This window comes from Mastigoproctus giganteus, chromosome 2 (genome assembly GCF_048544385.1).
Source record: "Mastigoproctus giganteus isolate SK-2022 chromosome 2, ASM4854438v1, whole genome shotgun sequence".
Taxonomy (NCBI): domain Eukaryota; kingdom Metazoa; phylum Arthropoda; class Arachnida; order Uropygi; family Thelyphonidae; genus Mastigoproctus; species Mastigoproctus giganteus.
Window position 1 is genome coordinate 147,526,205 of NC_143576.1, and position 27,170 is coordinate 147,553,374.

At 36.4% G+C, this 27,170-nt stretch overlaps 1 protein-coding gene across 1 annotated transcript in view; it reads right to left on the bottom strand.

Moving 5' to 3' along the window:
• The window catches only part of Syx18 (syntaxin 18), a 131,299-nt gene that overhangs the window by 83,968 nt on the left and 20,161 nt on the right, over positions 1–27,170 (bottom strand). Inside the window, exon 3 of the mRNA XM_090368710.1 lies at positions 21,630–21,745. Coding sequence (XP_090224836.1) covers positions 21,630–21,745 — 116 coding nt within the window. The remainder of the gene's footprint in view (positions 1–21,629; positions 21,746–27,170) is intronic.

The following is a 27,170-nucleotide window of genomic DNA, read 5'->3' on the forward strand; positions in this document are numbered from 1 at the left end:
AAATTTAATTAATCTTATTTAATTTAATCTTAAGGTAAGATTAAATTTATTTATTAAAGATTAAATTTAATTTTATATATAAATTATATAAAATATTATATAATGTAAAATTTAATTTGACATTAAATATTAAATTTATTCAATTTTACTGGAAAAATTATTCAGAAAATTTGGCTATCTGGAAGAGGTCTGACATCAATTAATCTGGATAACTGACGTTCTACTGTATATGATATCAAAATTATTTTTGATATCATATTCCTTTGCAACAACATCATAGTATCCAATCAAATTGGTCAAACAAGACTTCTCCTTAACAAACTAATGCTGTGTCTGAATTATTACTGCAGTCTTGTCTAAATGATCCTGCAACGCTTCTTTAACCAGTAACTCCATTATTTTCCCTGGAACATAAGTTACACCAACAGGCCTGTAATTACTCATGTTACCCTTTTATCCCCCCCTTAGTAAATTGGAGATACATTTGCAACCCTTTGATCCCCCCTTAGTAAATTGGAGATACATTTACACATCTCCAATTATAGTGATTAAAGCATATCAAGATTGCTGTCTAAGTTTTCAAATGATACAAACATTGACAGTGAATAATGTGAATGTAAGTGTGGTGCTGCAACAAGCCCTATAGAAATTAGGCAGGTGGGCCAAGGAGTGGCAATTGCAATTTAAAATTGATAAATGTATGGTACTACATAGTAACCCCAGAATAACGTAACAACTGTGTGGTACCGCATGCAAGCTAGCAGAAGGTCTTTGAACAGTAGATAGCATCTTCTCCAAAAGCAGTTCTTAATATTTCATATGGGGTAATTGTATGGTCAGATATGCGGTTCTCTGAGCAGCACAGACAAGCTGCTAGGGCAGCTCATGCAGTTTTGTCAATCACATCCAGAAAAAAGTTTTCCAGCAAAAACAAGATTATTCCACTGTATAAGGCAATGTTAGGCTACATCTTGGGTACTGCATACAGGTCTGGAAGCCTCACTTTAAGAAAGATATGGATTTCTTGGAATGAACACAGAGACATATAACTAGATTAGTATAGAATACAAACGATTACTCCTACCACAAAAGACTGTATTTCTGCAAATTGCTGTGCTTGGAAACTAGACACCTGACAAAAACACCTGATTGAGGTGTTCAAGAATTTAATTGGATTAAGTAAGTCATATGCTGAACATCCTTACTCTTTCTCAGACAAGTCACATAAGGGGATATAAACTGAAACTGAAAAAAGGTGGCTGCAGAGATATACAAAAATTTCCCTTCAGTCAGAGAGTAAGTGATTGTTGTAACAAACTATCATCTGGGGGCATTATGCAGGGTCTCAGTGTTCTAAAAGACATTTATGACAGCTTGAAGTACAGGTTGGATGCCCTCGAAGGAACTACATTGGAGGGCCCATCAAGCTCTTAGCTGCCCACCTCAATGGTAGAGCTCACATGTGCATCAGGCAACACAGCAGGAACTCCTCAAGGCAGAATGCACTGGTCCCACAGGAGGTAATTATTGTTGATGACTGTATTGTCAGGGAAATGGGAAATACACTGTACAAAAGGATAGGTAGAATAAGACCAGGGTATGTCTATCAGGGACAAAAGTTGATGATATAGGGCAGATATCTTTTAAGGGTACAAAAGGTGCCCATAAATATTAAGAACAGCTTCTTTTTCACTGTAAAACTGATTTACATGTATTATAAAAAATATCAGTTTCACTAGCAACTTCACAGATAATTAAACTCTTGATCATGTCACAAATGCAAATGATCAAATCAGTGGTTTTTGAAGTTGAAGGGTGGCCAAATTGAGGATCATCTTCAACAGATCAACAGCCATCTTTAAACTTTATGAACTATTAAAAAGTCTTTGAACAGCACATAGCACCTTCTCCAAAAGCAGTTCTTAATATTTCATATGTTTATATTTCACTTTTCCCTAATCTGAAATGAAATTTGATACAAATTTGCTACCGGACAACAGCGATGGGGGCCTCATTTTAAAATACCATAAAACACATCAACACCTTCTATTCAAAGTGTCCTAATTTAGATTGACTGCAGATAATTGGGTGATTTATGCATTACTATGCTAGATGAATCACTGAACACACTGTGAGAAGTCAGAACTCACTAAGATGCTGCAATTTAAAAATACAAAGTCAGTCCCCAAACTTTTTGATCATATCTTATATGTGAGGGAATGTTCTCATTCCATGGGTTAAGCCAATTACTTATTTTATGTGGTATAAAATGGATGAAGTACTGAAAATTAGAAAAGATCATATTTTAAAGAGCAGTAACCCCTCAAGGCAGAATGCACTGGTCCCACAGGAGGTAATTATTGTTGATGACTGTATAGTCAGGCATGATCCCTGACCTTCTAGAAGAGGATTACAATCTCCCGTTTCCTATCCCTAGGATCCATGAACAAAATCAAACTGATATTTAACACTTTTCTATACTCATTAATCCTTATTGTATTCATTATTTAGTTTTGTATTTGTATGCTGCTCTTGTATGCGGAACTTTGTTTTGTATTTGCAGTCTGTTTATTCAAGCTCCTATATGTGAACCCCTGCCATTGGTTGCCATGATGGGTTATTATGTTGTGTACTTCACAATAAAGATTTATTTATTTATTTATTTAATCTATTACATAAGCTCATATCTGAATGACTGTTGTGTCTGACCTCAGTCAGGTAGTACAACTCAGTCTGACATATATCTATGCCAGATTGATTTGTACCACTATTCATCCTCAATCACAAAAAATTAATGATTTAAAAGCAAAAAAAAACACTTTTTTTTACCTCACAAATCTAGATATCATTAGTAACTTAAAATCGAATACATTCAATGTTACATACTACATCCCTTCATATAGTAAATGAGCATGTTACCAAATACTATAATATATAAGTATTTTTGTATTGCTTTTTTTCAAAATGTCAAAATAAATCTATTTCTTAAATATTATGCATTTTATTCTAACTGAGCAGTAAAGACAGCAGTTTTTATTACTGAACTGAAATAAACAGCATGATACACTAGAGCAGGGGTCCCCAAACTATGGCCCACAAAAGAATTTTATCCGGCCCGCAGATATTTCAATTAGATTGTAAAAATTAATGTTTATATTAGATCACAAAAAAATTTACGAAAAACACATTTTACAGATTATTTTAACATTTGCCAGTTGATTAACAGTGTTGATGCCTCTGTGTCATCAGCTTAGTTTTGTTAGATATTAACTCTGTTATTTCCACTCAAAGCTATTCTTTGAAACATCATTAAAATAATCCATTAATCTTGATCCTGTCATTAAACAGCAATACACATTAGAGACAGTAATTAGGGATTTCCTAATCCCTTGCGAGCCTGCACACCAACCCTGATATCCAGAGTATGGAAGCAAAGGTCACCCTAGGCTTCCAAGGATCCCATATCCAGGATAAAACCTGGCACCAGAAGCATGGTCTAATGATGGGTATCAGTGGCGGCTCGTGACTCTGATGTTTGGGTGTGCTGCATCTTAAAGTTACATTAAATTGCCTTGGTTATAATACGGTAGACATACACAGTAATAATAATAAGCAAATTAAAAATACTACAAAACATTAACTAGACATTTACGATTAACAGACTTGAACTTTTATTTAAAAATAAAATCCATTCTTCGGTTTTTATTTGTTGAAAATAGATTTAACTTTTTCATTCAAGTCTGGTGCACTGTTGACCAAGCTTTTCTCTATTGAAAGCATTGCTTGAGCATTTAACCTTTCCTGATTCATAGTGCTCCTTAAAAATGTTTTATTCTTTTTAATGTCGAATGGCAGTGTTCAGGCTCTGAAGTAGTCATCGGAATGGCCAAAAGAACTTTTATGAGTTTTGTAAGTTCACCAAGAACTTCAGCTGGATTTTCTGAGATAAATTTCAGCAAGTCAGTTAATTTGCAATAATTGTGTAGGTGACGTCTGCTATAGAAAACTTGTAATTCCATAAGAAGCTTTTCTCTTTAAATCATGGGATATGCCTCAGTAGGCTTCCATGGGCATTTTCATATGAAAAATAACAAAGTTCTCCTTGTTAAAAAATTTAGCAGCAATTAATTGCTTTGTAAAAGAATATCTCTCATCTATGTCAACACTTATATAATCGCATACTTCCTTCGCTTCAATAATGAGTGTTTTTTTTTTTTTTTTCCGACCGGGCTAACTGGGTGGGTAACGTGCCTGCCTGGCAACCCAAAGGTCGCGGGTTCATATCCCGCCTCGGGCTTGGATCAGAGTAAATGCAAAAACCTTTGGGAGGTACATTATGGCCACAGAAGGCGATGCGCCAACAACTAACAAAAAAAAAAAAAAGCATGTTTTTGAAGGATTTTTACAGTACACTGAATTCCTGATTTTAGAATGGCATTCTTACAGTTTCCTATATATTCATGTATTTTAACTGCCTCAATTTCTCGCAATTGCATTTGATAATAAATAACTTCCATATGAGGCATTATCTGATGGAAAAGTTCTAACCAGAACTCGAATTTTTCATTACTCGAGATGTGCAAAATTCCAGTTGCTTCTGAAATCGTCTTATTTGCGTTTGCTGTTGCTTGTAATTCCTCCATGCACTTTTTTAAGGATTAAAAATATTCATAAATGCTGTTCACGGTGCATCTATTGAAGTTCCATCTTGTAGGGGAAGGTGGGGCAACACGGCTGTCCATATGCTTTCTGAGAACACAGAGACTTTGAGGTGATCTCGAGAAAAATGTTGGTATCAACATGAAGTTCAAAAAGAATATTCTTGAATCTCGGGTACTACCTGCTGCATTTCTCATCATCAGAATCAGTTGGTGTGCATAGCAGTGAATAAAATGTGCATTTTTGTACACTTCTTTTATTTTAGCCTAAACACCCCCTTTCTTGCCTTTCATTGCACTGGCGCCATCAAATGTCTGAGCAACCAGTTTTTGAGTATTTCCTTCGAGGATTATGTCTAATTGATCTAGAATGCACTTCAATATTGTCTGCAGTTTGGTTTTCTGGAGCAAAAAAAATACTCAAAAATGTATCCATTTAGTTCATATCTCAGAACAATTACCATTTGTATATGTTCTGAAACATCTGTTGTGTCATCAGCCATGACAGCTATGAATGAAGCTTCTTTAATTTCTCTTTTTATTTCATCCCGGCATATTTGCAGCAAACAGTCAAGAATATCATTCTGAATAGTTTTTGAAATGCCTTTAAATGCTGCATTACTTTCTAAATGGTTCTTTAAATTGGAATCTAATGTACAGGCGAAATTTATTAATCCTCTGAATAATCCTGGATTTTTAGAATCTTCTTTTTCGTCATGTTCACATAAAGGAATTTTAAACTGTCCACAATATTTAATGCAGTTTATTATTTTAGATAATACCTCACGATTCTTGGTAACTTTTCTTTTATGTTTGCAGATCGAAAGTCTGTAGGCCCCACTAAGCTGTTCTTTAATATTTATGCTTCCTAAAAGCAATAGAAAATCACATTATCAATGTTTCTTCGAACTCTCATGTTTTAGAGTTTTTCTTTCATTCTGTTTATGTTTGTAAAGCCACATTTTGTCCACGTTAAGTCACCTCCGAACAGTAAACACGGAAAACAAAACAATGCATTTTTAACTTCACAACCACAAAGCCAACTTTTCCTTTGATACCATTTAGTTTTAAAACTGTGAATATATTTCTTATTATTACTTATTCTCCACTGAGAAATTTGAATCTTTGGCATGGGGAAGCCTTCTTTTTTAATCGCAATTTTTCTTGGAGAGATAATTGTGAAAAACTAAGTTGCTGAAGTTTATTCACTGTCATGCAATTTACTTCATGGGAAAGCAGGGAGGCCGCGATTGAATCAAATTTCACAAAATCAAGTGTCATAGAAATAACGTTTTACTTACATATAACCTCATAATATAACTTCAACTTACGAAGTTCAAGCTGTAATTACATAATTACACTGTTTAATGTTGAGTATTGACTTAACACTGATATAGTAATAGTAATCATGGCACGTGATGCAAGAAAGCAAGCGTATGAGCTTATGTAGCATCAGCCAAAAAAAAAAATTCACACAACCATTCCCTCTAAATGTTTGTCCAGTTCCTCTTTAAATTTATTTAACCTATCAACTTCCACAATGACAGATGGAAGTCTGTTCCAGCAATTAACCACCCACTGGCTAAAGGCAAATTTCCGCACATATATTCTACAGCTGTCTTTCCTCAATTTGAATTTGTGCCCCCTTAGGTTTGTAATCTGAACAAGTGGAAGGATTCCATCAGAATTCAGCATGCTCAACCAATTCAAGGCCTTATACACCTCAATCAGATCACCTTGCAGGTGCCTAGTCTCCAGCCACTGCAATTTGCAGAACTTAAGCCTCTCTTGGTAAGAGGATCCCTTCATTCCCCTCACCAATCTTGTTGCCCTTCTCTGTACATGCTCAAGCAAATCTACATCCTTCCTAAAATGAGGCCTCCAGACCTGTACGCAGTACTCAAGGCATGGCCTGACCATTGCCTTATACAGAGGGACAATCACTTCCTTTTCTCTGCTAGCAAAATTCCTGTATATCATTGACAAAACCCCATGACCTGCTCTGGCAGCCTGTCTGCATTGCTCAGAAAACTTCATATCTGACTGCACAATTACTCCCAGGTCTTTTTCATTTTCTACCACCCTAAATGTAGTACCACACAGTTGGTACATTCCTCTGGGGTTACTGCTACCCATATGCAGTACTTTGCATTTGTCAATGTTAAACTTCAGTTGCCACTTCTCAGTCCATCTTCCCAAATTTTCTAAATCCTGTTGCAGTAGCACACTGCCATTAGTGTCATCAACAACCCTGCCAACCTTTGTATCATCTGCAAACTTCGACACTAAGCCTGATATACCTTCATCAATATCAATGATAAACATACAAAACAACAGTGGACGCAACACCGAACCCTGTGGGACTTCACTAATAACATTAGTCCACAAAGAGCAGTGCCCATTGATTACCTCCCTCTGTCTTCTCCTACTCGACCATCCTTTTATCCATTGTAGCAACTTACCCTTAATATCATTCTGCTCCAATTTGTACAGCAGTCTTCCATGTGCAACAGTGTCAAAAGCTTTCCTGAAATCCAAGTACTGTATATGATATAAAAATTATTTATTGCATCCAGTTCCTTTGTAACTGCATCATAATATCCAATCAAATTTGTCAGACAAGACTTTCCCTTAACAAACCCATGCTGTGTCTGAATTATTGCTGCAGTCTTGTCTAGATGATCCTGCAATGCATCTTTAACCAGCGACTCCATCATTTTACCTGGAACAGAAGTTAAACTAACTGGTCTGTAATTACTCGTGTCACCCTTTGATCCCCTTTGGGAATTGGGGATACAGCTGCACATCTCCAGTCCATGGGGACCTCCCCTGAGTCCAAGGATGCTCTCATAATTATGACTAAGGGTTTGCTTACTTCCTTTGCTGCCTCCTTTAATATAACTGGATAGATTTTATTTAGTTACTTAATGGGAATTCAGGCAAATAACAAAAAGACACCGACATTGTGGATACACACCTATCATGGTCAACGATGAAATCTGCACTGCATGCTTTACAGTGACTTTGATTCGTTTCACCTATAAAAAATGTATGTTGGCAAGTTGCCAATATGCTGGTTGCCAAAGGCAACCAACTACTAGATATTCACTAGAATGCAAAATGTGTCACTGCCTGGTGCACAGTGAGGCCTACGGTTAATTAAACTTCAAAGCTGGAAACATTTTGTGTTTTATTCGTTTATTATTAAAATGAATCCTGGAAATAGAGGATGCCAATTCTATATGCGGGGTCCTGTTAATAAAAATATTCATTGCATTGCATTGCTTTTTACAAAATTTCATATAACTCCGTTCACTGTATATCTAGATTTAAATAGCTAGGGATGCTGCAGTATCACAGTGCCTATGGACGAGCCGCACCTGATATAAACAAACTGGTATATTTTATATTACATATCCATCGATTTATTTTTGAATCTGTAGATATAAGTAGGTATAAGATTTGTTTTTTATACCTACGAATGTAGCAGAGAATGTAGTTTTCAGTAATTAGGAATTTTCTCCGACCTGCCAAATATTCCAAAAATTCATATGTGGCCAGCTTCTCTAAAAGTTTGGGTAACCCTGCACTAGAGAATGTTCAGTTTCATTGATGAGAAAATGGGATGATGAATATATTTTCAGTAAATACTTGTGCCAAACAATTCACAGTGCACCATTCTCAAAACATGACTACTATATCAAAATCATAATTTAAAAACTTTAAATTATTTTAAGTAAGATAAACAATATTTAGTTCACACCTCACTTTTAATTTTAGCAAAAGCTTTCTGTTTTTTCTTTAAGCTTTGAGTAGTACCTCAAATTTCACAGTAGAACCTCATAAAACCAGCAATTTTAAAATTCCGAATTATCAAAAATCTGGTACTTTTTGAAAAGTGCAACTTTTAAAAGTTTTGCCCTGGGTAGCTTATCCTGCCATTTTTGCTTGAACACACTGCTCATTCAGTTTCTGTACATGCCAAATTACAGCAACATCATTGGCATATCGGTTTTGAAATACAAACCTTGACTATGGCTAAGGTAAAGAAAGTCAACACGAGAACCATGGAAAACTTCGGGGAAACTTACCGGACAAACTGGTTTCCCGCTACCACAGTTTCTCCCTGCATTCCTGGTAAACAGATGGTGCATGTTATTGGTAGTGGCAGTAGAAGTCAATAACAATGTATTGATTAGTTTTTTCTCATTATTAAAAGCAGATTACTGGAGTTCGTGAGTGTTTTCGTGGCTGAAATTTACTTATGCATACACCCTCCAGACTGCCTTGGTCTTAGGGTGTTTATCCCCCCTTACTACTGTTTTAAAATAGGAAAACTACTTCTACTACCAATGGTAGTAGTAGGATGGACCATCTGTAGAAGTCATTTTCCTATTTAAAAACAATGGTAAGGGGGAATAAACACTCTAAGACTGAGGCAGTCTGGAGGGTGTACCCGTAAGTAAATTTCAGCTGTGAAGGCATTACACTCATGAACTATTTAATACTGGTTAAATCAACAAATGGAGACACTTTTTTTAACTTCCCAGATACTGACTAGAACTCGTAAGTTGATCAATCACACAATAGCAAAAATTTTCTTAAATTACTGGATAACTTGTTAGAAAGGCAACAAGAGAAAACAATACTCTTGATGCCATTATCAGTAGTGAATCTTCAGTGATCATAATATACTGATATGGGAGTTACTAAAGATATAACTACTGTCAACAGATAAAGGAAAGGGGATTTGCTTTAGGAAAGATAACTACAATGGTCTTAAACAGTTTTTAAATTCTTTTTCAGTGGGTATCTATTCCGTAATAAAGTCATTAAGGTGGCTAGGCAAGCTACAATAGATTATGAAAAGTCTTTGGCTAAGAATGCATAGAAACAAATCAAAGAATTCTTTGCTTATGTTAACAATAAAAAAAAGTGGTAATCACATTGGTCCACTAGATATGAATGGCATAATAATTGATGATCCTGTTCAAGTCACCTACAAACTGAATAAATATATCAGATCTAGATTCATGCATGAAGTTTTTTGGAATGGGAATACCAAAAGCATATCATGTTATAACTGGGAGATAAACAATTTTGTAATAACAGAGGAAAGTGGAAGAGAGACTGTTCTCTTGAGGTGAGCTTCATAAGGTCCAGTCTTCTGTTATTCTCCAAAATTTTATATTTTGGTCTTCTTGTTTTGTCTCACCTAATGAGGGAGAAGAGGCATTCCTTATTCATTTTACTCAATCCCTTCAGCACTTGATATACACCTCAATCAGATTTCCCCTTAGATGTCTAACTGCCAAACTGTGCAGACCACAAAGCTAAAGCCATTTTTCAAGTCATTCTTCATATGTGCATCGATTTTCCTTCATCACCTGGTTGCTCTTCTTTGACACCTCTCCAGAAATTAAATTTTTTTTTTTTTTTTTGGTGCAGTCTGCATACAATATTCCAAATATGGTCTAATCATCATCTTGTATAGAGGGTCGATGATATCCTTCTCCCTACAACAAAGGGCCTATATGTCATGGAGAGGCACACCATGCCTTCCTAGCTGCCTGTTTATGTTGCACAGAAAATTTCATGTCATAAACTTAGTCTTTTTCATCTTGAATCACTTTTAGTTTCTCTCCCCATAGCTTATAATTTACTCCAGGATTTTTGTTCCTCAAATGCATAACCATACATTTAAAAGCATTAAACTTTAGTTTTCATTTTTCAGAACATGAATATAACTGATCCAAATGTTTTTTAAGAATCATGGCCTGGCTCAAATTGTTAACCATCAAATCACTAGCAAACTTTGATAGTTTGCTGATGATTTAGATATCCTCATCAATATCATTTATGAAAATTAAAAATTGCAAGAAACCAAACTGTCCAGTGGACCAGTGGGGAACCTCAGTGTTCTGACTGATCATTTATAATCCTCTGTGTCCAAACTTATCCTAGCAGCCTATTTGCACTGCTCAACACACTTCATGTCAAAGCTTCTATATTGTGTTGCCAACTTTTTCCAGGCCAGTGCTAAAAATTTCCCAAATTCAATGAAAAATTCCCGGGTTATTTTTCATGTTATAAAGGCCATTTTATGTGTAGTTAATTCATTGGTTTAATTATTTTTATTTTGATATATAAATAATCATTAACTTAAAGTATATGACATGCTTTTTGATGATTATGTGATACTCCTTATAATGAAAAATATAATTTTATTAAAGCTGATCTTTTCACCTAAAAATAATTATATTTTATATATATACACAGGTATCTATAATTACTTCATGGGTGGCATTTCATAAAATGAAGGAATAATAAAACATTTGAAAAACTTTGCTCCTGCAAGAAAAACTAATACTGTATAAACTTCAATATACATTTCTGATAATTATGATAACTGAAGTCATCATATATAAAAGATTTTCATTTCATATAGCATGAATAGAATATTTTGAATATTTAATACATAATACTCAACTATCACAATGAGTTTTACTTGTCTAATGAGTCATGATTACTCACTTGAAAGGTCATCACCATTATTAATATATATATATATATTTTTTTTTTTTTCAGTTTTTTTGACACATTCTTACATACTTTTATTACGAAAAATGAAATGTTTCTTTGTAATTATGAAACCAGGACATTTATTTAATTTTTTTTCTTTAAAAACTGATCTGATAATTACACTAGAATTAAGTGTTTTAGTTTTCATACTACTCCTTTTCTAAGTTTTAATATCTGTAGCCATTGAAAAAATTCTCTCACATTCTGCATTTGAATGTAGCAATGCTAAAACCTTTTAAACTAATTTACAAATGTTTGAAAATATAAATTTTCCAGAAAAATCTTTCATAATAAAAATTTTGCGCCACATTTCATCAATAGGCTAATTCTATATATGTTCAATCTGATTTAGTTCTAAAGAAAATGACAAGGCTCTGAGTTTGCTCTAAGCTGAGTTTACATCTATCTTAAATACTGCACAAAGTTTTGATATTTATTTATTTTTTCTTTGTCAATATCAACATTAAGACAAATTTTAGGATCTGTAATTCCAACATCTGAGAAAACAACTGAGTAAAGCGGTAGGGTGCAATGCATTTCTTGACAACAAGTGATGCAATAATACTGAATCACTTTTCTTACATTCATAGTTACATTAGGATCAATATGGTCTAAGTATCCTGACAAATCCATAAATTTTGAAAAAATTGATGGAACGCAACAAATCATTTTCATTAATTCGCCTTTTAGTAAATGCGGTTTTAAGTAACTTGTTGCAATTATTTTGGAAAGTTTCAATGACTAGTTTAATGAAATGAATGAATGGAGATTTCCTTTGAAAGAGCATTGAATTTGTTCATGTAATCCAAAATATATTTCAAAAATAGTAGGTAAGCTTCAAGTTCTGGATTACACACTGCATCAGCGCCTCCGTAGCCAGGAGTAGCAGTGTGTAGCACACGCATCTTGATTAGACCGGGGTTCGAGCCCATGACCACCAGATACGGAAGATGCGGAAAGGTCAGGGAATGACCACCGCATATCCCCGGAGCAATATGGCCTTAGTTACTAATGCTCCTAAAAACCAAATAACATCAACAACACATTGCATCATATATTTCTTTTGCTTTTTGACTTTTTTGATCACCATACTCAAGCCGTATATTGTTAAACAGGACATCCCAAATGACTAATATTCTATTTACTCAAGGGTGTACAGAGAACTACACTGTTTGATCTGATTTTAATATAGATAACTTTAAATCATAAAAAGTTCAACCATATCCTCAATTTCTTCTTTCTTTTTAACACTATGCACTGGATAGCCAGTGATATTTGTCATAAGCTGCTCTTCAAAATCAGGCAAAATTGTAGAAGTTGAACTTGTTTTCAGGGCTAATGTATGGCAAATACTTCTCAGCAGAGGAAGAGGATTCTTCCTCTTGCTCAGAATAATCACCTGAGAGGGCATAAATTCAAATTGAGGAAAGACAGATGTAGTTTTCCTTCAGCCAGCAGGTAGTTGGTTGGTGGAACAGACTTCCATCCTTTGTTGTGGAAGTGGATAGCCTAAATAAATTTAAGACTGAGCTGGACAGGTATTTGGAACAAACGGAGGGGTGAAGTGGGAGCGGTTTTTTTTGGCTGATGCTGCATAAGCTTGCTTTCTTGCGTCATATGCCTCTACTAATGCTAAAAACAACACCTGGAACAGCCTCTAAGTTTCGAGAAAAAGGAATTCTTTGCTCCTATCATCAAATTTGCACCATCACAAGCAACACCCAAAATATTATTCAGTGTGATAATTTTTTTAAACAATAATTCTCATTGTTTGTCCTTGAATTTAGTATAAATGCCTTCTGCTGTACAATTTTTAGCATCAAGTTCAATGAGTTCTAATAATTGACAGGTAACTTTGCCATTATCTGGCTTTATGTGTTGTACAACAAGTGCAAGATATTTCTTTTCAGAAATAGACATCTACAAATACACTAAAATCTCTTTCTTTTAACATTTCAACAAGAACTGCAGTTTCAGTTTTAGCCAAAACATTGTTAATGATAGCTCTACACTTGTCTTTTTTTTTCAATGTAACTGCCTGGGCAATTTTTGAATCAGGAAAACAATTTTGCTCTGCAAAGTAAAAAGAAATTCCTATTTCAGCAGTTTTAACTTTTTCTTCAAATTTTTGAGCTTTATTAACATCTGACATTTGCTTATTAAAAATATGATCAATCTTTTGTGTTTTAGTTAATAAATTTTAAAATTTTCTCTAATCATTTCTAAATTTTTCTTATGCTTTTTACCATTAGCATGCTTGTCTTAATTCACTTCTACGAGCTTGAATTACTATATTGCAGCACTTACAATGAGCTAAATAATCACTACTGCCCACTTTTTCAAGCCAGTCATTGTATTTAAAGTCCATCAGCCACTAATCTTGAAATATGATGCTTTTTCTTTAGGAGGCAGTTCACCATGAGCATTCAGTGCTTTGTCTGGAGTGCCATCCCCTTATCTTCTTTTCTCTTGTGTGCTATCTTTGTCTCTGCAATTCGCTCTTCCTTTTATTACTTTTGTCACTGTTATCTTTATTCATTTTTAAATGCATGTATAACAAAAGAAATTACTTTTAAACAAAATTTGGGAATTCGAAAAATATATATACGACTTTTTTGTAAATTAAAAGCAGAGTATAAAATATTTACCTAAAGCAAAGTAAATAAAGCAACTAATTGTGCAAAAAATTAGGTGCCAACTCAGTGTTCTGATGGGCATCTATGAGAGCTTGAGGTGTAGGGTAAATGCTCTCCAAGAAATTAATATGAGGGGCCCATAAAGCTCTTAGTTGGCCATCTCAATGGCAGAGCTCACGGCTGTGCATCAGGCAACACAGAGGCAATCTCCAAGTCAGAATGGGCTGGTCCCAAAGGAACTAGTTATTGTTGGTGACTCTATTGTCAGGGAGACAGAGAATATAGTATGCAAGAAGGATAGGTGGAACAGGACCAGGGTATATCTGCTGGGGGCAAAAGTTGATGATGTAGAGCGGATATCATCTTTTAAGGGCATAAAAGATGATATTGTTGTACACGTTGGAACTAATGACATTAAGAGTAAGAGATCTGCAGATTTACTCAACAAGTCAATGTTGAAAAAAAGTTGAAAGTTAGGATTGAATGTGAAAGTGTCTGCAATTCTGCCCAGACACGATAGGAGGGAGTATATGATGAGAGTCTTGTTAATCAATTCGGCCCTGGAAAGATTGTGTAAGGCACAAGGGATAAAATTTTTTTCAGCCTAGTCTGTGCTTGTTGACAGGAGAGTCTGCTTCTACAGAGATGGGGTACACTTAAATAGAAAGGGTGCAAGAATATTTGCTGATGCTATTGAGACAGTGTTAGGTGCATCAGAAAACTGGTAGCTTGGGGGGGATACACAGACTAAAAGGTTAACAGTGGCCGCAGGCAGAAGCAAAAGTGATTCTTGCACTGCTTCTATTAGAATCAGCAGCAGTTTGAAAAACAAGGCAATGGAGATTTCCAGGGCTGCTGGGAGTCAGTGGAACAAATAAATACATGGGCTGTGTTAGGGTAACTAAGAGTAGAAACAGGAGCATGTATACTTGCATGTACACCAATGCTAGGAGTATAGTTAATAAATTTGATGAGCTTGAAGTGCTAGTCAAGACATCAAAGGGCAGATATTCTTGGGATATCAGATACCTGGTGTCACATGGACATAAGCAGTGCAGAATTGGAATTTCGGGAGTACAACGTGTACAAAAAACAATAGACAGGACAGGAAGGGAGGAGAGGTTATGCATGCTGTTAGTTAAGAAACACATAAAATCTAAGGAAGTGCATCCAATTGACATTGGTGGACAATGCAATGTTGAGTCTGTTTGGTGTGACATAAGCACTGGGAAAGGAAAAATGACAGTAGGTGTGTGTTATAGGCCTAATGAATCTGATGAGTATAATGAGCAATTGTGCAAAGAAATAGAGTGAGCCAGTAAATCAGAATGTCTTATAATGCGGAATTTTAACTTTCCAGATGTTAACCGGAACTTGTGGATTGGTCACTCACACACCAGCAAGACTTTTGTGGATTTATTGGATGACTGTTTTCTACAGCAACATGTTAGAGAGGCAACCAGAGGAAGTAATATTCTTGGTCTGATTATTAGAAGTGATCATTCATTCATTAGGAATTTGCAGATAAAGGAACCACTGGGTAACAGTGATCACAATGTACTGATGTGGGAATTACTTAAAGATGTAACTACCAGCAAGGCTAAAGGGAAGCGCTTTTGCTTTCTTAAAGGTGACTACAGGGGTCTCAGACAGTTTTTAAATTCTGTACAGTGGGATCAGCTGATGATGTTACCAACGTTGAACTCTAAATGAGAAGCCTTCAGGGACTTAATTTTGGAGGCAACTAAGTTTTTCATTTCAACTAAGAAATACTGTTCAAGGTTTATGCCTAAATGGATGTCAGATGAACTCATGAGTCGTGGCAGAGAAGAAAAATGTATGGGATGCATATAAAGTATCAGGTGACACAGAAGCTTTTGGCAGATATAAACTAGTCTGTAATCAAGTCACAAAGGAGATTAGGCAGGCGAAGGCAGATTATGAGAAAGCCTTGGCAAAGGATGCAAAGAGTTCTTTACTTATGTAAACTCTAAAAGGAAAGGGATAAATCAGACTGGACCACTTAATATAGATAGGTTGACTATTGATGATCATGCTCAGGTAGCTGATAAACTGAATCAGTATTTTGAATCTACATTCACACATGAGGAGTTATTCAATGAGGGTTGTGTCAGAAGTTTATCCAACTCTAACACGGAGCTAAGTGGTTTTGTAATAACTGAGAGCAAAGTGGAGAAGAAATTGTTGAAGTTAAAAATAAAAAAGGCGCCTGGGGTAGACGGGATCTAACCAGTTATATTAAAGGAGGCAGTAAATGAAGTAAGCAAACCATTAGCCCATTAGCCATAATTATGAGAGCTTCCTTAGACTCAGGGGAGGTCCCCATGGACTGGAGGTGTGCAAATGTATCACCAATTCACAAAGGGGTTCAAAAGGTGACACAAGTAACTATAGACCTGTTAGTTTAACTTGTCTTCCAGGGAAAATAATGGAATCACTGGTTAAAGAAGCATTGCAGGATCATCTAGAAAAGACTGCAGTAATAGTTAAGACACAGCATGGGTTTGTTAAAGAGAGTTCTTGTCTGACCAAATTGATTGGATACTATGATATGGTCACAAAGGAACTGAATGCCAAAAATAATTTTGATATCATATACTTGGATTTCAGGAAAGCTTTTGATACTGTTGCACATGGGAGACTGCTATACAAATTGGAGAGGTGTGGCATTAAGGGTAAGTTGCCACAATGGATAAAGGGATGGTTGAGTGGGAGACGACAGAGTGGTAATCAATGGACACTGCTCTTCCTAGACAAATGTTATTAGTGGAGTTCCCCATGGTTCGGTGTTGGGCCCATTGTTGTTTTGTATATTTATCAATGATATTGATGAAAGTATATCAGGTTTAATGTCCACATTTGCAGATGATACAAAGGTTGGCAGGTTTGTTAACGACAGTAAAGACAGTATGCTAGTCCAAATGGATCTAGATAAGTTGGGAAAATGGGCTGAGAAGTGGCAACTGAAATTTAACATTGACAAATGCAAAGTACTGCATATGGTTAACAATAACCCAAGAAAAACGTACCAACTGTGTGGTACTACACTAAAGAAAGTGGAAAGTGAAAAAGAACTGTGGGTAATTGTGCAGTCAAATATGAAGTTTGCTGAGCAGTGTGGACAGGCTGCCAGGGCATGTCATGGAGGCTTGTCAATGATATATAGGAATTTTGCTAGCAGGGACAGGGAGGTAATTATCCCGTTATTCAAGGCAGTGGTCTGGCCACACCTAGAGTACTGTGTACAGGTCTGGAGGCCTCATTTTAGGAAGGATGTAGAGTTGCTAGGATGAGTACAAAGAAGGGCAACAAGATTGGTAAGGGCAACAAAGAGGTGCTCTTACCAAGAAATGCTTAAGTTCTGCAAATAGCAGCGCCTGGAAAGTAGGCACCTACGAGGTGATCTCATTGAGGTGTATAAGGCCTTGAATGGGTTGAGCAAGCTTAATGCTGATGGGATTCTTCCTCTGGCTCAGATTAGGAACTTGAGGGGGCACAGATTCAAATTGAGGAAAGACAGTTGTAGAATAGATGTGCGAAAATTTGCCTTTAGCCAGCAGGCAGTTGATTGGTGGAACAGACTTTCATCCTTTGTTTTGGAAGTTGATAGCCTAAATAAATTTAAGGCTGAGCTGGACAGGCACTTGGAATGAATGGAGGATTGAAATGGGAGGGTTTTTTTTTTTTTTTTTTTGGCTGATGCTGCGTAAGCTTGCTTTCTTGCATCGTATGCCTCTACTAATGCTAATGCTAAATGCAAGAGTGAATATTAGAAGGAAGATTGCATGGATGCATGAAAATTCCAATTTTCTGACTGACCAGGCATTAATCTCTTTTTATTGTTAAACTACAAACAGAAAACAATCTTTTATAGAACAGTGTCTTACTAAAGATAGGTGTATATTTGTCTGTTGCTGTCAAATAATTTGTTAAGTCACCAGCATTTACAGTAGAGCAGCATATGACAGAGGCTACAAGAAATAAGACAATGTTAACTAACTGAGGGGAGTTTTTGATATATCTGAATCATCTGCAAATTTTTATTCCAAGGGAATGACAAAATGAACAGAAATTTTAATTTAATTGAAAATTCAATTCCCAGAATTTAACAGATTTCCAAGAAAATTCCCAAATTCCCATTTTCATATATTTTTCTCAAATTTCCAGGATATAGAAGCACTGCTTCATGTGAGACTACAATTATCCTCAGGTCTTCTTCATTCTCTACTACCCTGAATGTGGTACCACATGATTGTGTATGTTATTCTGGGATCACTGCTACCCATATGCAGTACTTTGCATTTGTCAATGTTAAACTTCAATTGTCACTTCTCAGCCCATCTGCCCTAATTTTTCTAGATCTTGTTGCAGGGTGGTTAATAGCAGTGATTACTGTCATTAAATACAGACACCCTGCCAACCTTTGTATCATCTTCAAACATAGACATTGAATCTGATATGCCTCCATAGATATCATTAATTAATATTTCAAACAACAATGGGCTCAACACTGAACCCTGAGAGACCCCACTAATAACAGTAATTAAAAAACAACAGTACCCATTGATAACCACTGTCTTTTCCCACTCAACCATCCCTTCATTCATAGCAGTAACTTTCCCTAATGCCATACTGTTTAATTTGTAAAAAGCTTTCAGTATTTGCAATACTGAAAGCTTTTCTGAAATCTAAGTATATGATGTCAAAATTATTTTTTGCATCCAGTTCCTTTGTCGGTTGGTTGTTTTAGAATTTTATGGTGCATTAGCATCTAAGGCTATAATGCGCCAAGTCAATCCAGTTCCTTTGTCACTGTCATATACACCGATGAGCCAAAACATTATGATCACCTACCTAATATAATGTTGGTCCTCCACGTGCAGCCAAAACAGCTTGTACCCGGCGAGGCATGGATGCTACAAGATTTCTAAATGTATCTTGTGGTATCTGGTACCAACATGTAACCAGCAGATCCTTTAACTCCTGTAAGTTCCGTGGTTGAGACACCGCAGATCGGAGTTGCTGTTCCAACACAACTCCAAACTGGAAGTCTTCCTCATGTTCTGCGAACCAGTCTCAAACAATCTGGGCAGCGCGGCATGGCGCATTATCCTGCTGAAAGACGCCACCGCCAGAGGGGAAGACCATTGCCATGAAAAGGTGCACCTGGTCAGCAATGATGTTTAGTATATGTGTATTAGGCAGTGTAAGTAATAAAACATTTGGAGTAATATGGAATAAATGCTTCATAAAGCTTTATACTGATACTATAATACTGATACTGATACTTTATAATGATACTATAATACTGATACTGATACTTTATAATGATACTTTATACTAATACTAAACACTGACAGGGAGAAAATTGAGTATACTGAGTTATGCAAAGCCATTAGAAAGAGACTCAGAGAGGACATAAGAAGATTTAACACAAGAAAAGTAGAACAAACATTAAGGGAAAACAAAGGATTTAAATCAGCAGCCATGAGCAGTAATACAGAAAGACAAATGATACTGAAACTGAAGAATAGCGATGGTGTACTTATAAACAGCAGAGAAGGCATAATTCAAATAGCAGAAGACTACTATAGAGAATTATACAAGGAGCAAGGGAATGATGCCAGCAGTGGGGAAGATGGATTGCAAAGTAGCAACACACGACATACCCGATATTCTTCCTGATGAGGTAGAACATGCATTGAAGAAAATGAAGAATCAGAAAGCCCCGGGGGAAGATGAAGTTACTGTAGAGTTGTTAAAATTGGGAGGAAGAGACATAACACAAAAACTGGCAAGGCTCTTCACAAAGTGCATTAGAAAAGGTGTGACGCCTAAGCAGTGGAATAATGAAATCATAGTTTTGCTGCATAAGAAAGGAGATAAATCAGAAATTGGAAATTATAGACCAATTAGCTTATTATCCCACATGTACAAGTTGTTCACAAGGGTCATTACTAACAGATTAGAAAGAATACTTGATGAGAATCAACCGAAAGAGCAAGCTGGCTTTAGGACAGGATTCTCAACTAAGGATCACCTTCACGTAATATCACAGCTAATGGAGAAAGCAAATGAATATAAAACACCATTATGCCTGGCATTTGTGGATTATAAAAAGGCATTTGACTCCATACAGCATAAGGCAATGTGGATATGGTTAAAAAGGCCTATGCGCCCCGGATTCATACTTAGTAAAATAAATTACGGCTTTCTCAGAGCGAATTGTAACAGGTTTAATAAATATACATAGAAACATACAAAGCTTTCGGTTTGTTAGACAACTTTCTTCAGTTGAAACAAAAACATAAAATGACAGTTAGAATGGAGGTGTGTACTGCCAATCTGGTATCTCCATTCTAACTGTCATTTTATGTTTTTGTTTCATACCAGATTGGCAGTACATGCCTCCATTCTAACTGTCATTTTATGTTTTTGTTTCAACTGAAGAAGGTTGTCTAACCAACCGAAAGCTTTGTATGTTTCTATGTATATTTATTAAACCTGTTACAATTTGCTCTTAGAAAGCCGTAATTTATTTTACTAAATAAGGCAATGTTTCGGGCACTGGAAAGACAAGGCATAGATACCCCATATATTATGATTTTGAAGAAAATATATGAGAGTGCTACCTCCTTTATTAGACTAGACAAAGACAGTAGGAAATTTAAAATCGAGAAAGGAGTTCAACAAGGAGACACAATGTCTCCGAAACTGTTTACTGCTGCCCTTGAGGAAACTTTCAGAAGATTAGACTGGTCGCAGAAAGGAGTCAATGTGAACGGAGAGTACCTAAACCATTTACAATTTGCAGATGACATTGTGGTCATAAGCCACGATCCCGAAGAATTAGAGAAAAATCTTAATCAGTTATGCACAGTTAGTAAGGATTTTGGACTAAAGATGAATATGGCTAAAACAAAAGTAATGATGAACAAGTATGCCACAGAAAGGGAAATAATGATTGAAGGAGCAGTAATTGAAAAGGTGGAGTCATATACTTATCTGGGACAAGTTATTAGCTGAAATAATGATAAATGGCTGGAAGTCAAGAGAAGAATAAATTTTGGATGGATAGCATTCAGGAAATATAGTCACATACTGAAGAGCAATATCCCAGTTTGTCTGAAACGTAAAATAATGAACCAATGTATACTCCCCACCATGACTTATGGAAGTGAAACTTGGGCACTCACCAAAAGAATGGAAAAGAAGCTGAGAACTACACAGCGAAGAATGGAACAAATTATATTGGGAATCAGACTGCTAGATAAGAAGAGAAACACAAGGATTAGGCAGCAAACTCAAGTAAAGGACATTCTTATCAAAACTAAAGAACTAAAATGGTCTTGGGCAGGACACATAGCTCGAAGACATGATGACAGATGGATTAAGAAAATAACAGAATGGTACCCAAGAGGAGCTAGAAGAAAACCTGGAAGACAAAGGCGGAGATGGATAGATGAAATTCATGAGTTTTTGGGTGGTAAATGGATGGCCAGTGCTCAAAACAGAAGGATCTGTAAAGTTGCTGGAGAGGCCTTCATCCTGCAGTGGATTGAAAATGGCTGATGATGATGATACTATAATTTTGGGAGTTTAATAAATTTTTTAAAAAAATGTTTTAGTTTTAATTAATTTTGTAATTAAACACTTTTTTAATTTTTTGCTTGTAGTTTAAATCTTTTATCTAAATAATACAAACATAAAAAAAAATTTAACTCAAACCAACCTTCTTCACGTAAGTTCCTAAGTATACTTGCACAATTATGCATAAATGTTTGAGTTTCGCTATCAATCTTGTCTCTTTCATAGTCCGTCATACTAGATGCCTCATACATGAGATGGCTAAAATATAATATAAGCAGAATTAATATGCAGTGAGAGATATTGTTCTTATATTAGAATATACACATAATCCATAGATATAGATCAGTAGGATAAGCAAAAGGAAGTATTAAAAAGAACTTGTGTCACTACAATAAAAAAATGATGGATATGTTTACATTTCAAGTGAGGTACCAAAACAACTGAATACCATGCAGGTTGATTATATATAAACCTTACCACTGTGGAATTAAATATCTTAGTAACTACATGTCCTAGATATTTGACAGTTCATGGACAAATATAGTATAAATATGCACTTGAGTTTGCCATGGCTGCCTGTTTCAAATGTCAGGATAGCTACCATTATCCATGTTACATATAAATCAAGGTATGAAAAAGTGAGCTTATTATTTCACACAAAAATATTAATAGAAAAACATAGAGATAGACTCATAAAGAAACAAACTCCATTCCACCCAAGGAAGCACTGCCATGGCAACTCTTAGAGGAGTATCAGCACCTACAAAGAATCCGTTGTGGTATCTTTCATTCATACTAAACTCTTCATGATCTTGACTTGTAGACAGTCTTAACAGTTGTGGTCTTTATCAATCTGATAATATTCCATCCATATCATGACAGAAGATGCCACCACAGATACAAGGGGTAGAGGATGCTAATACCTATGTTTGTTAACCACACTTGGACCTACCTATCCCAGATATACAGTTGCTACACACTAGCTTGTTAACAATCCATTACTGATGGCATTAGTCAAAAAAACAAACCTTTATCCATTTCATTCACCTGTCCCTTCTAATAATCTGTCCAATTCTTCTTTAAGTTTACTCAAACTACTTACTTCCACAATACCAGGTAGAAGTCTGTTCCAACAACCAATTACTTCCTGGCTAAAGACAAATTTCTACACATCCATTCTGCAACTATCCTTTATCATACCAGTTCCTACATGTCTATTTGCCTTATATGAAAAATAAGGCAAATAACAGCTACGTAACAAGATACTTTCATCAACAATTTACATGAATGATTTGATAAAGATCAGAATTTATAAATTTCGCCAAAATATTATAAAAGGTATACAATAAGTTTAACAACAACTGCATTAGCTCAGAAATCTACACATGAAGTTTCTGATGGTGCTATACAAAAGAAAGCAGGTTAGGTGTCACCATTATCTTATTATTATTTGGAACTACAATGTTAAAACTATTTTGAAATAATAATAATAATGATAAAATTTAAATTAAAAAATTTAATGTTAAAAATTAAACTGGAACAAAATATTAAATTAAGCAATATAATTGTAAATATTGCCAAAACTTAAATTCTGCAGTTAAAACTGAAAATAACAGTAAGTTTAATAACTATTTTACAATATTGATACATATACCCCTTATAATCTTGCTTATAACTAGTTAAAGAAGCACGGCTTCTTTAACGAGTGACTATTATTTTCCATGGAACAGAAATTAAATGAACAGGTCTGTAATACATGCACCTGTATACCTGCAGGTATACAGGTGCATGTATACCTGCGTGTACACCAATGCTAGGAGTTTGGTAAATAAATTTGATGAATTTGAGGTATTGCTCAAAACATCAAAGGCAGATATTGTTGGGATATCAGAGACGTGGTGTCACACAGATATAAGTAATGCGGAACTGGAATTTGGGGAATACAATGTGTATAGAAAGGATAGACAGGACAGGAGGGGAGGAGGGGTTATGCTATTAATTAAGAAACACAAAGTCCAAGGAAGTGAAGCCAGTCGACATCGATGGACAGGGCAGTGTCGAGTCAGTTTGGTGTGACATAAGCATAGGGAAATCAAAATTGAGAGTAGGAGTGTGCTATAGGCCTAATGACTCTGATGAGTATAATAAGATATTGTACAGGGAAATAGAGTGGGCCAGTAAATCAGAGAGTCTTATAATGGGGGATTTTAATTTCCCAGATATTGACTGGAATTTGTGGGTTGGTCACTCGCACACTAGCAAGGCTTTTGTGGATTTACTGGATGATTGTTTTCTACATCAGCATGTTCGTGAGGCAACAAGAGGGAGCAATACTCTTGATCTGATTATCAGAAGTGATTCTTCATGCATTAAGAATCTGCAGATAAATGAACCACTAGGTGGCAGTGATCACAGTGTGTTGAAGTGGGATTTACTCAAGGAGGTAACTACCATCAGAGGTAAAGGGAAGGGTTTCTGTTTTCGTAAAGGCGACTATGATGGTCTGAGACAGTATTTAAATTCTATACAGTGGGACCAACTGATGATGTTACCAACAGCAAACTCAAAATGGGAAGCATTCAAGGAACTAATCTTGGAGGCTACCAGCCTTTACATACCAACTAAGAAATATTGTTCAAGGTTTAGGCCTAAATGGTTGTCAGATGAACTAATGAGACATGTGGCAGAGAAGAAAAATGCATGGGATACATACAAATTAATGGGTGACATGGAAGCCTATGATAGATTAGCATTAGCATTAGCATTAGTAGAGGCATTTGATGCAAGAAAGCAAGCTTATGCAGCATCAGCCAGAAAAAAAAAAAAAAAAAAAAAAAACCACTTCCACTTCACCCCTCTGTTCGTTCCAAATACCTGTCCAGCTGAGCCTTAAACTTATTTAGGCTATCAACCTCCACCACAAGGGATGGAAGTCTGTTCCACCAACCAACCACCCGCTGGCTAAAGGCAAATTTCCTCACGTCTATCCTACATCTGTCTTTCCTCAATTTGAATTTATGCCCTCTCAGGTGATTTTTCTGAGCTAGAGGAAGAATCCCATCAGCATTGAGCATGCTTAAACCATTCAAGGCTTTATACACCTCTATCAGATCACCTTGCTGGTGCCTAGTCTCCAGACACTGTAATTTGCAAAACTTAAGCCTTTCTTCGTAAGAGCACCCCTTTGTTCCATTCACTAATCTTGTTGCCCTTCTCTGTACTCGTTCCAGCAGCTCTACATCCTTCTTGAAATGAGGCCTCCAGACCTGTATACAGTACTCTAGGTGTGGCCTGACCATTGCCTTATACAATGGAATAATCACCTCCTTATCCCTGCTGGAAAAATTCCTGTATATCATTGACAATACTCCATGAGCTACCTTTGCAGCCCGTCTGCACTGCTCAGAGAACTTCATATCTGCCTGCACAACCACCCCCAAGTCCCTTTCATTCTCTACCACTGTCAGTGTAGTACCACAGAGTTGATACGTTGCTCTGGGGTTGCTGTTTCCCATGTGTAGTACTTTACATTTGTCAATGTTAAACTTCATTTGCCACCTCTCAGCCCATCTGCTCAACCTTTCCAGATCCTGTTGCAGCAGCATAGTGTCAGTAGTGTCCTTGACAACCCTGCCAACCTTTGTATCATCTGCAAACTTGGACATTAAGCTTGATATTCCATCATCAATATCATTTATAAATACAGAAAACAATAATGGACCCAACACTGAGCCCTGAGGGACTCCACTAATAACATTAGTCCACAATGAGCAGTGTCCATTGATTACCACTCTCTGTCTTCTCCCTCTCAACCACCCCTTTATCCATAGCAGCAATTTGCCTCCAATGTCACACTGCTCCAATTGGTGTAGCAGTCTTCCATGTGCAACAGTATCAAAAGCCTTTCTAAGATCCAAGTATATAATATCAAAGTTATTCCCTGCATCCAGTTCTTTTGTGACTGCATCATAATATCCAATCAAGTTGGTCAGGCAAGACTTCCCCTTAACAAAACCATGCTGTGTCTGAGCTATAACTGAAGTCTTGTCTAAATGATCCTGCAGTGCTTCTTTAACCAGTGCCTGCATTAATTTTCCTGGAACAGAAGTTAAGCTCACAGGTCTATAATTACTTGTGTCAGCCTTTGATCCTCCTTTGTGAATTGGGGTCACATTTGCACATTTCCAGTCTACGGGTACCTCCCCTGAGTCCAAGGAAGCTCTCATAATTATGGCTAAGGGTTTGCTTACTTCCTTTGCTGCCTCCTTTAATATAATCGGATAGATCCCATCCACCCCGGGTGCCTTTCCTGTGTTTATCTTCAACAGTTTCTCCTCCACTTTACTCCCAGTTATTTCAAGATTCTGTAGCTTACTGCTAGAGTTGAATACACCTCTGGCATTCCCCTTGCTGAATAACTCCTGATGTGTGAATGTCGATGCAAAATATTCATTTAGTTTGTTAGCTACCTGAGCAGGATCATCAACAGTTGACCCATCGATATCAAGTGGACCAATCTGATTCCACTTGATATAAGTTGGTCTGTAACCAAGTCACAAAGGAGATTAGGCAGGCAAAGGCAGACTACGAAAAATCCTTGGCAAAGGATGCAAAGAAAAACAGAAAAGAGTTCTTTACATATTTGAACTCGAGAAGGAAAGGGATGAATCAGATTGGTCCACTGGATATTGATGGTTCAACAGTTGAGGATCCTGCTCAGGTGGCTAACAATCTAAATGAGTATTTTGCATCTACATTCACGCATGAGGAGTTATTCAGGAAGGAGAATGATGTAGGTAAAGTAAACATTGGCAGTGAGCTGGATGATTTTGTAATAACTGAGAGGAAAGTGGAGGAGAGATTGTTGAGGATAAACATAAAAAAGGCGCCTGGGGTGGATGGGATCTATCCAGTTATATTAAAGGAGGCAGCAAAGGAAGTATGCAAACCCCTAGCCATAATTATGAGAGCTTCTTTGGACTCAGGGGAGGTACCCATAGACTGGAGATGTGCAAATGTGACCCCAATTCACAAAGGAGGATCAAAGGCTGACACAAGTAATTATAGACCTGTTAGTTTAACTTCTGTTCCAGGTAAATTAATGGAGGCACTGGTTAAAGAAGCACTGCAGGAACATCTAGACAAGAATTCAGTTATAGCTCAGACGCAGCATGGTTTTGTTAAGGGCAGGTCTTGCCTGACCAATTTGATTGGATACTATGATGTAGTCACAAAAGAACTGGATGCAGGGAATAACTTTGATATTATATATTTGGATCTTAGAAAGGCTTTTGATACTGTTGCACATGGAAGACTGCTGCACAAATTGGAGCAGTGTGGCATTGGAGGCAAATTGCTGCTATGGATAAGGGGATGGTTGAGTGGCAGAAGACAGAGAGTGGTAATCAATGGACACTGCTCAACGTGGACTAATGTTATTAGTGGAGTTCCTCAAGGTTCAGTGTTGGGTCCGTTGTTGTTTTCGGTGTTTATGAATGATATTGATGATGGGATATCAAGTTTAATGTCCAAGTTTGCAGATGATACAAAGGTTGGCAGGGTCGTTAAGGACACTACTGACGCTATGCTGCTGCAACAGGATCTGGAAAGGTTGAACAGATGGGCTGAGAGGTGGCAAATGAAGTTTAACATTGACAAATGTAAAGTACTACATATGGGAAAC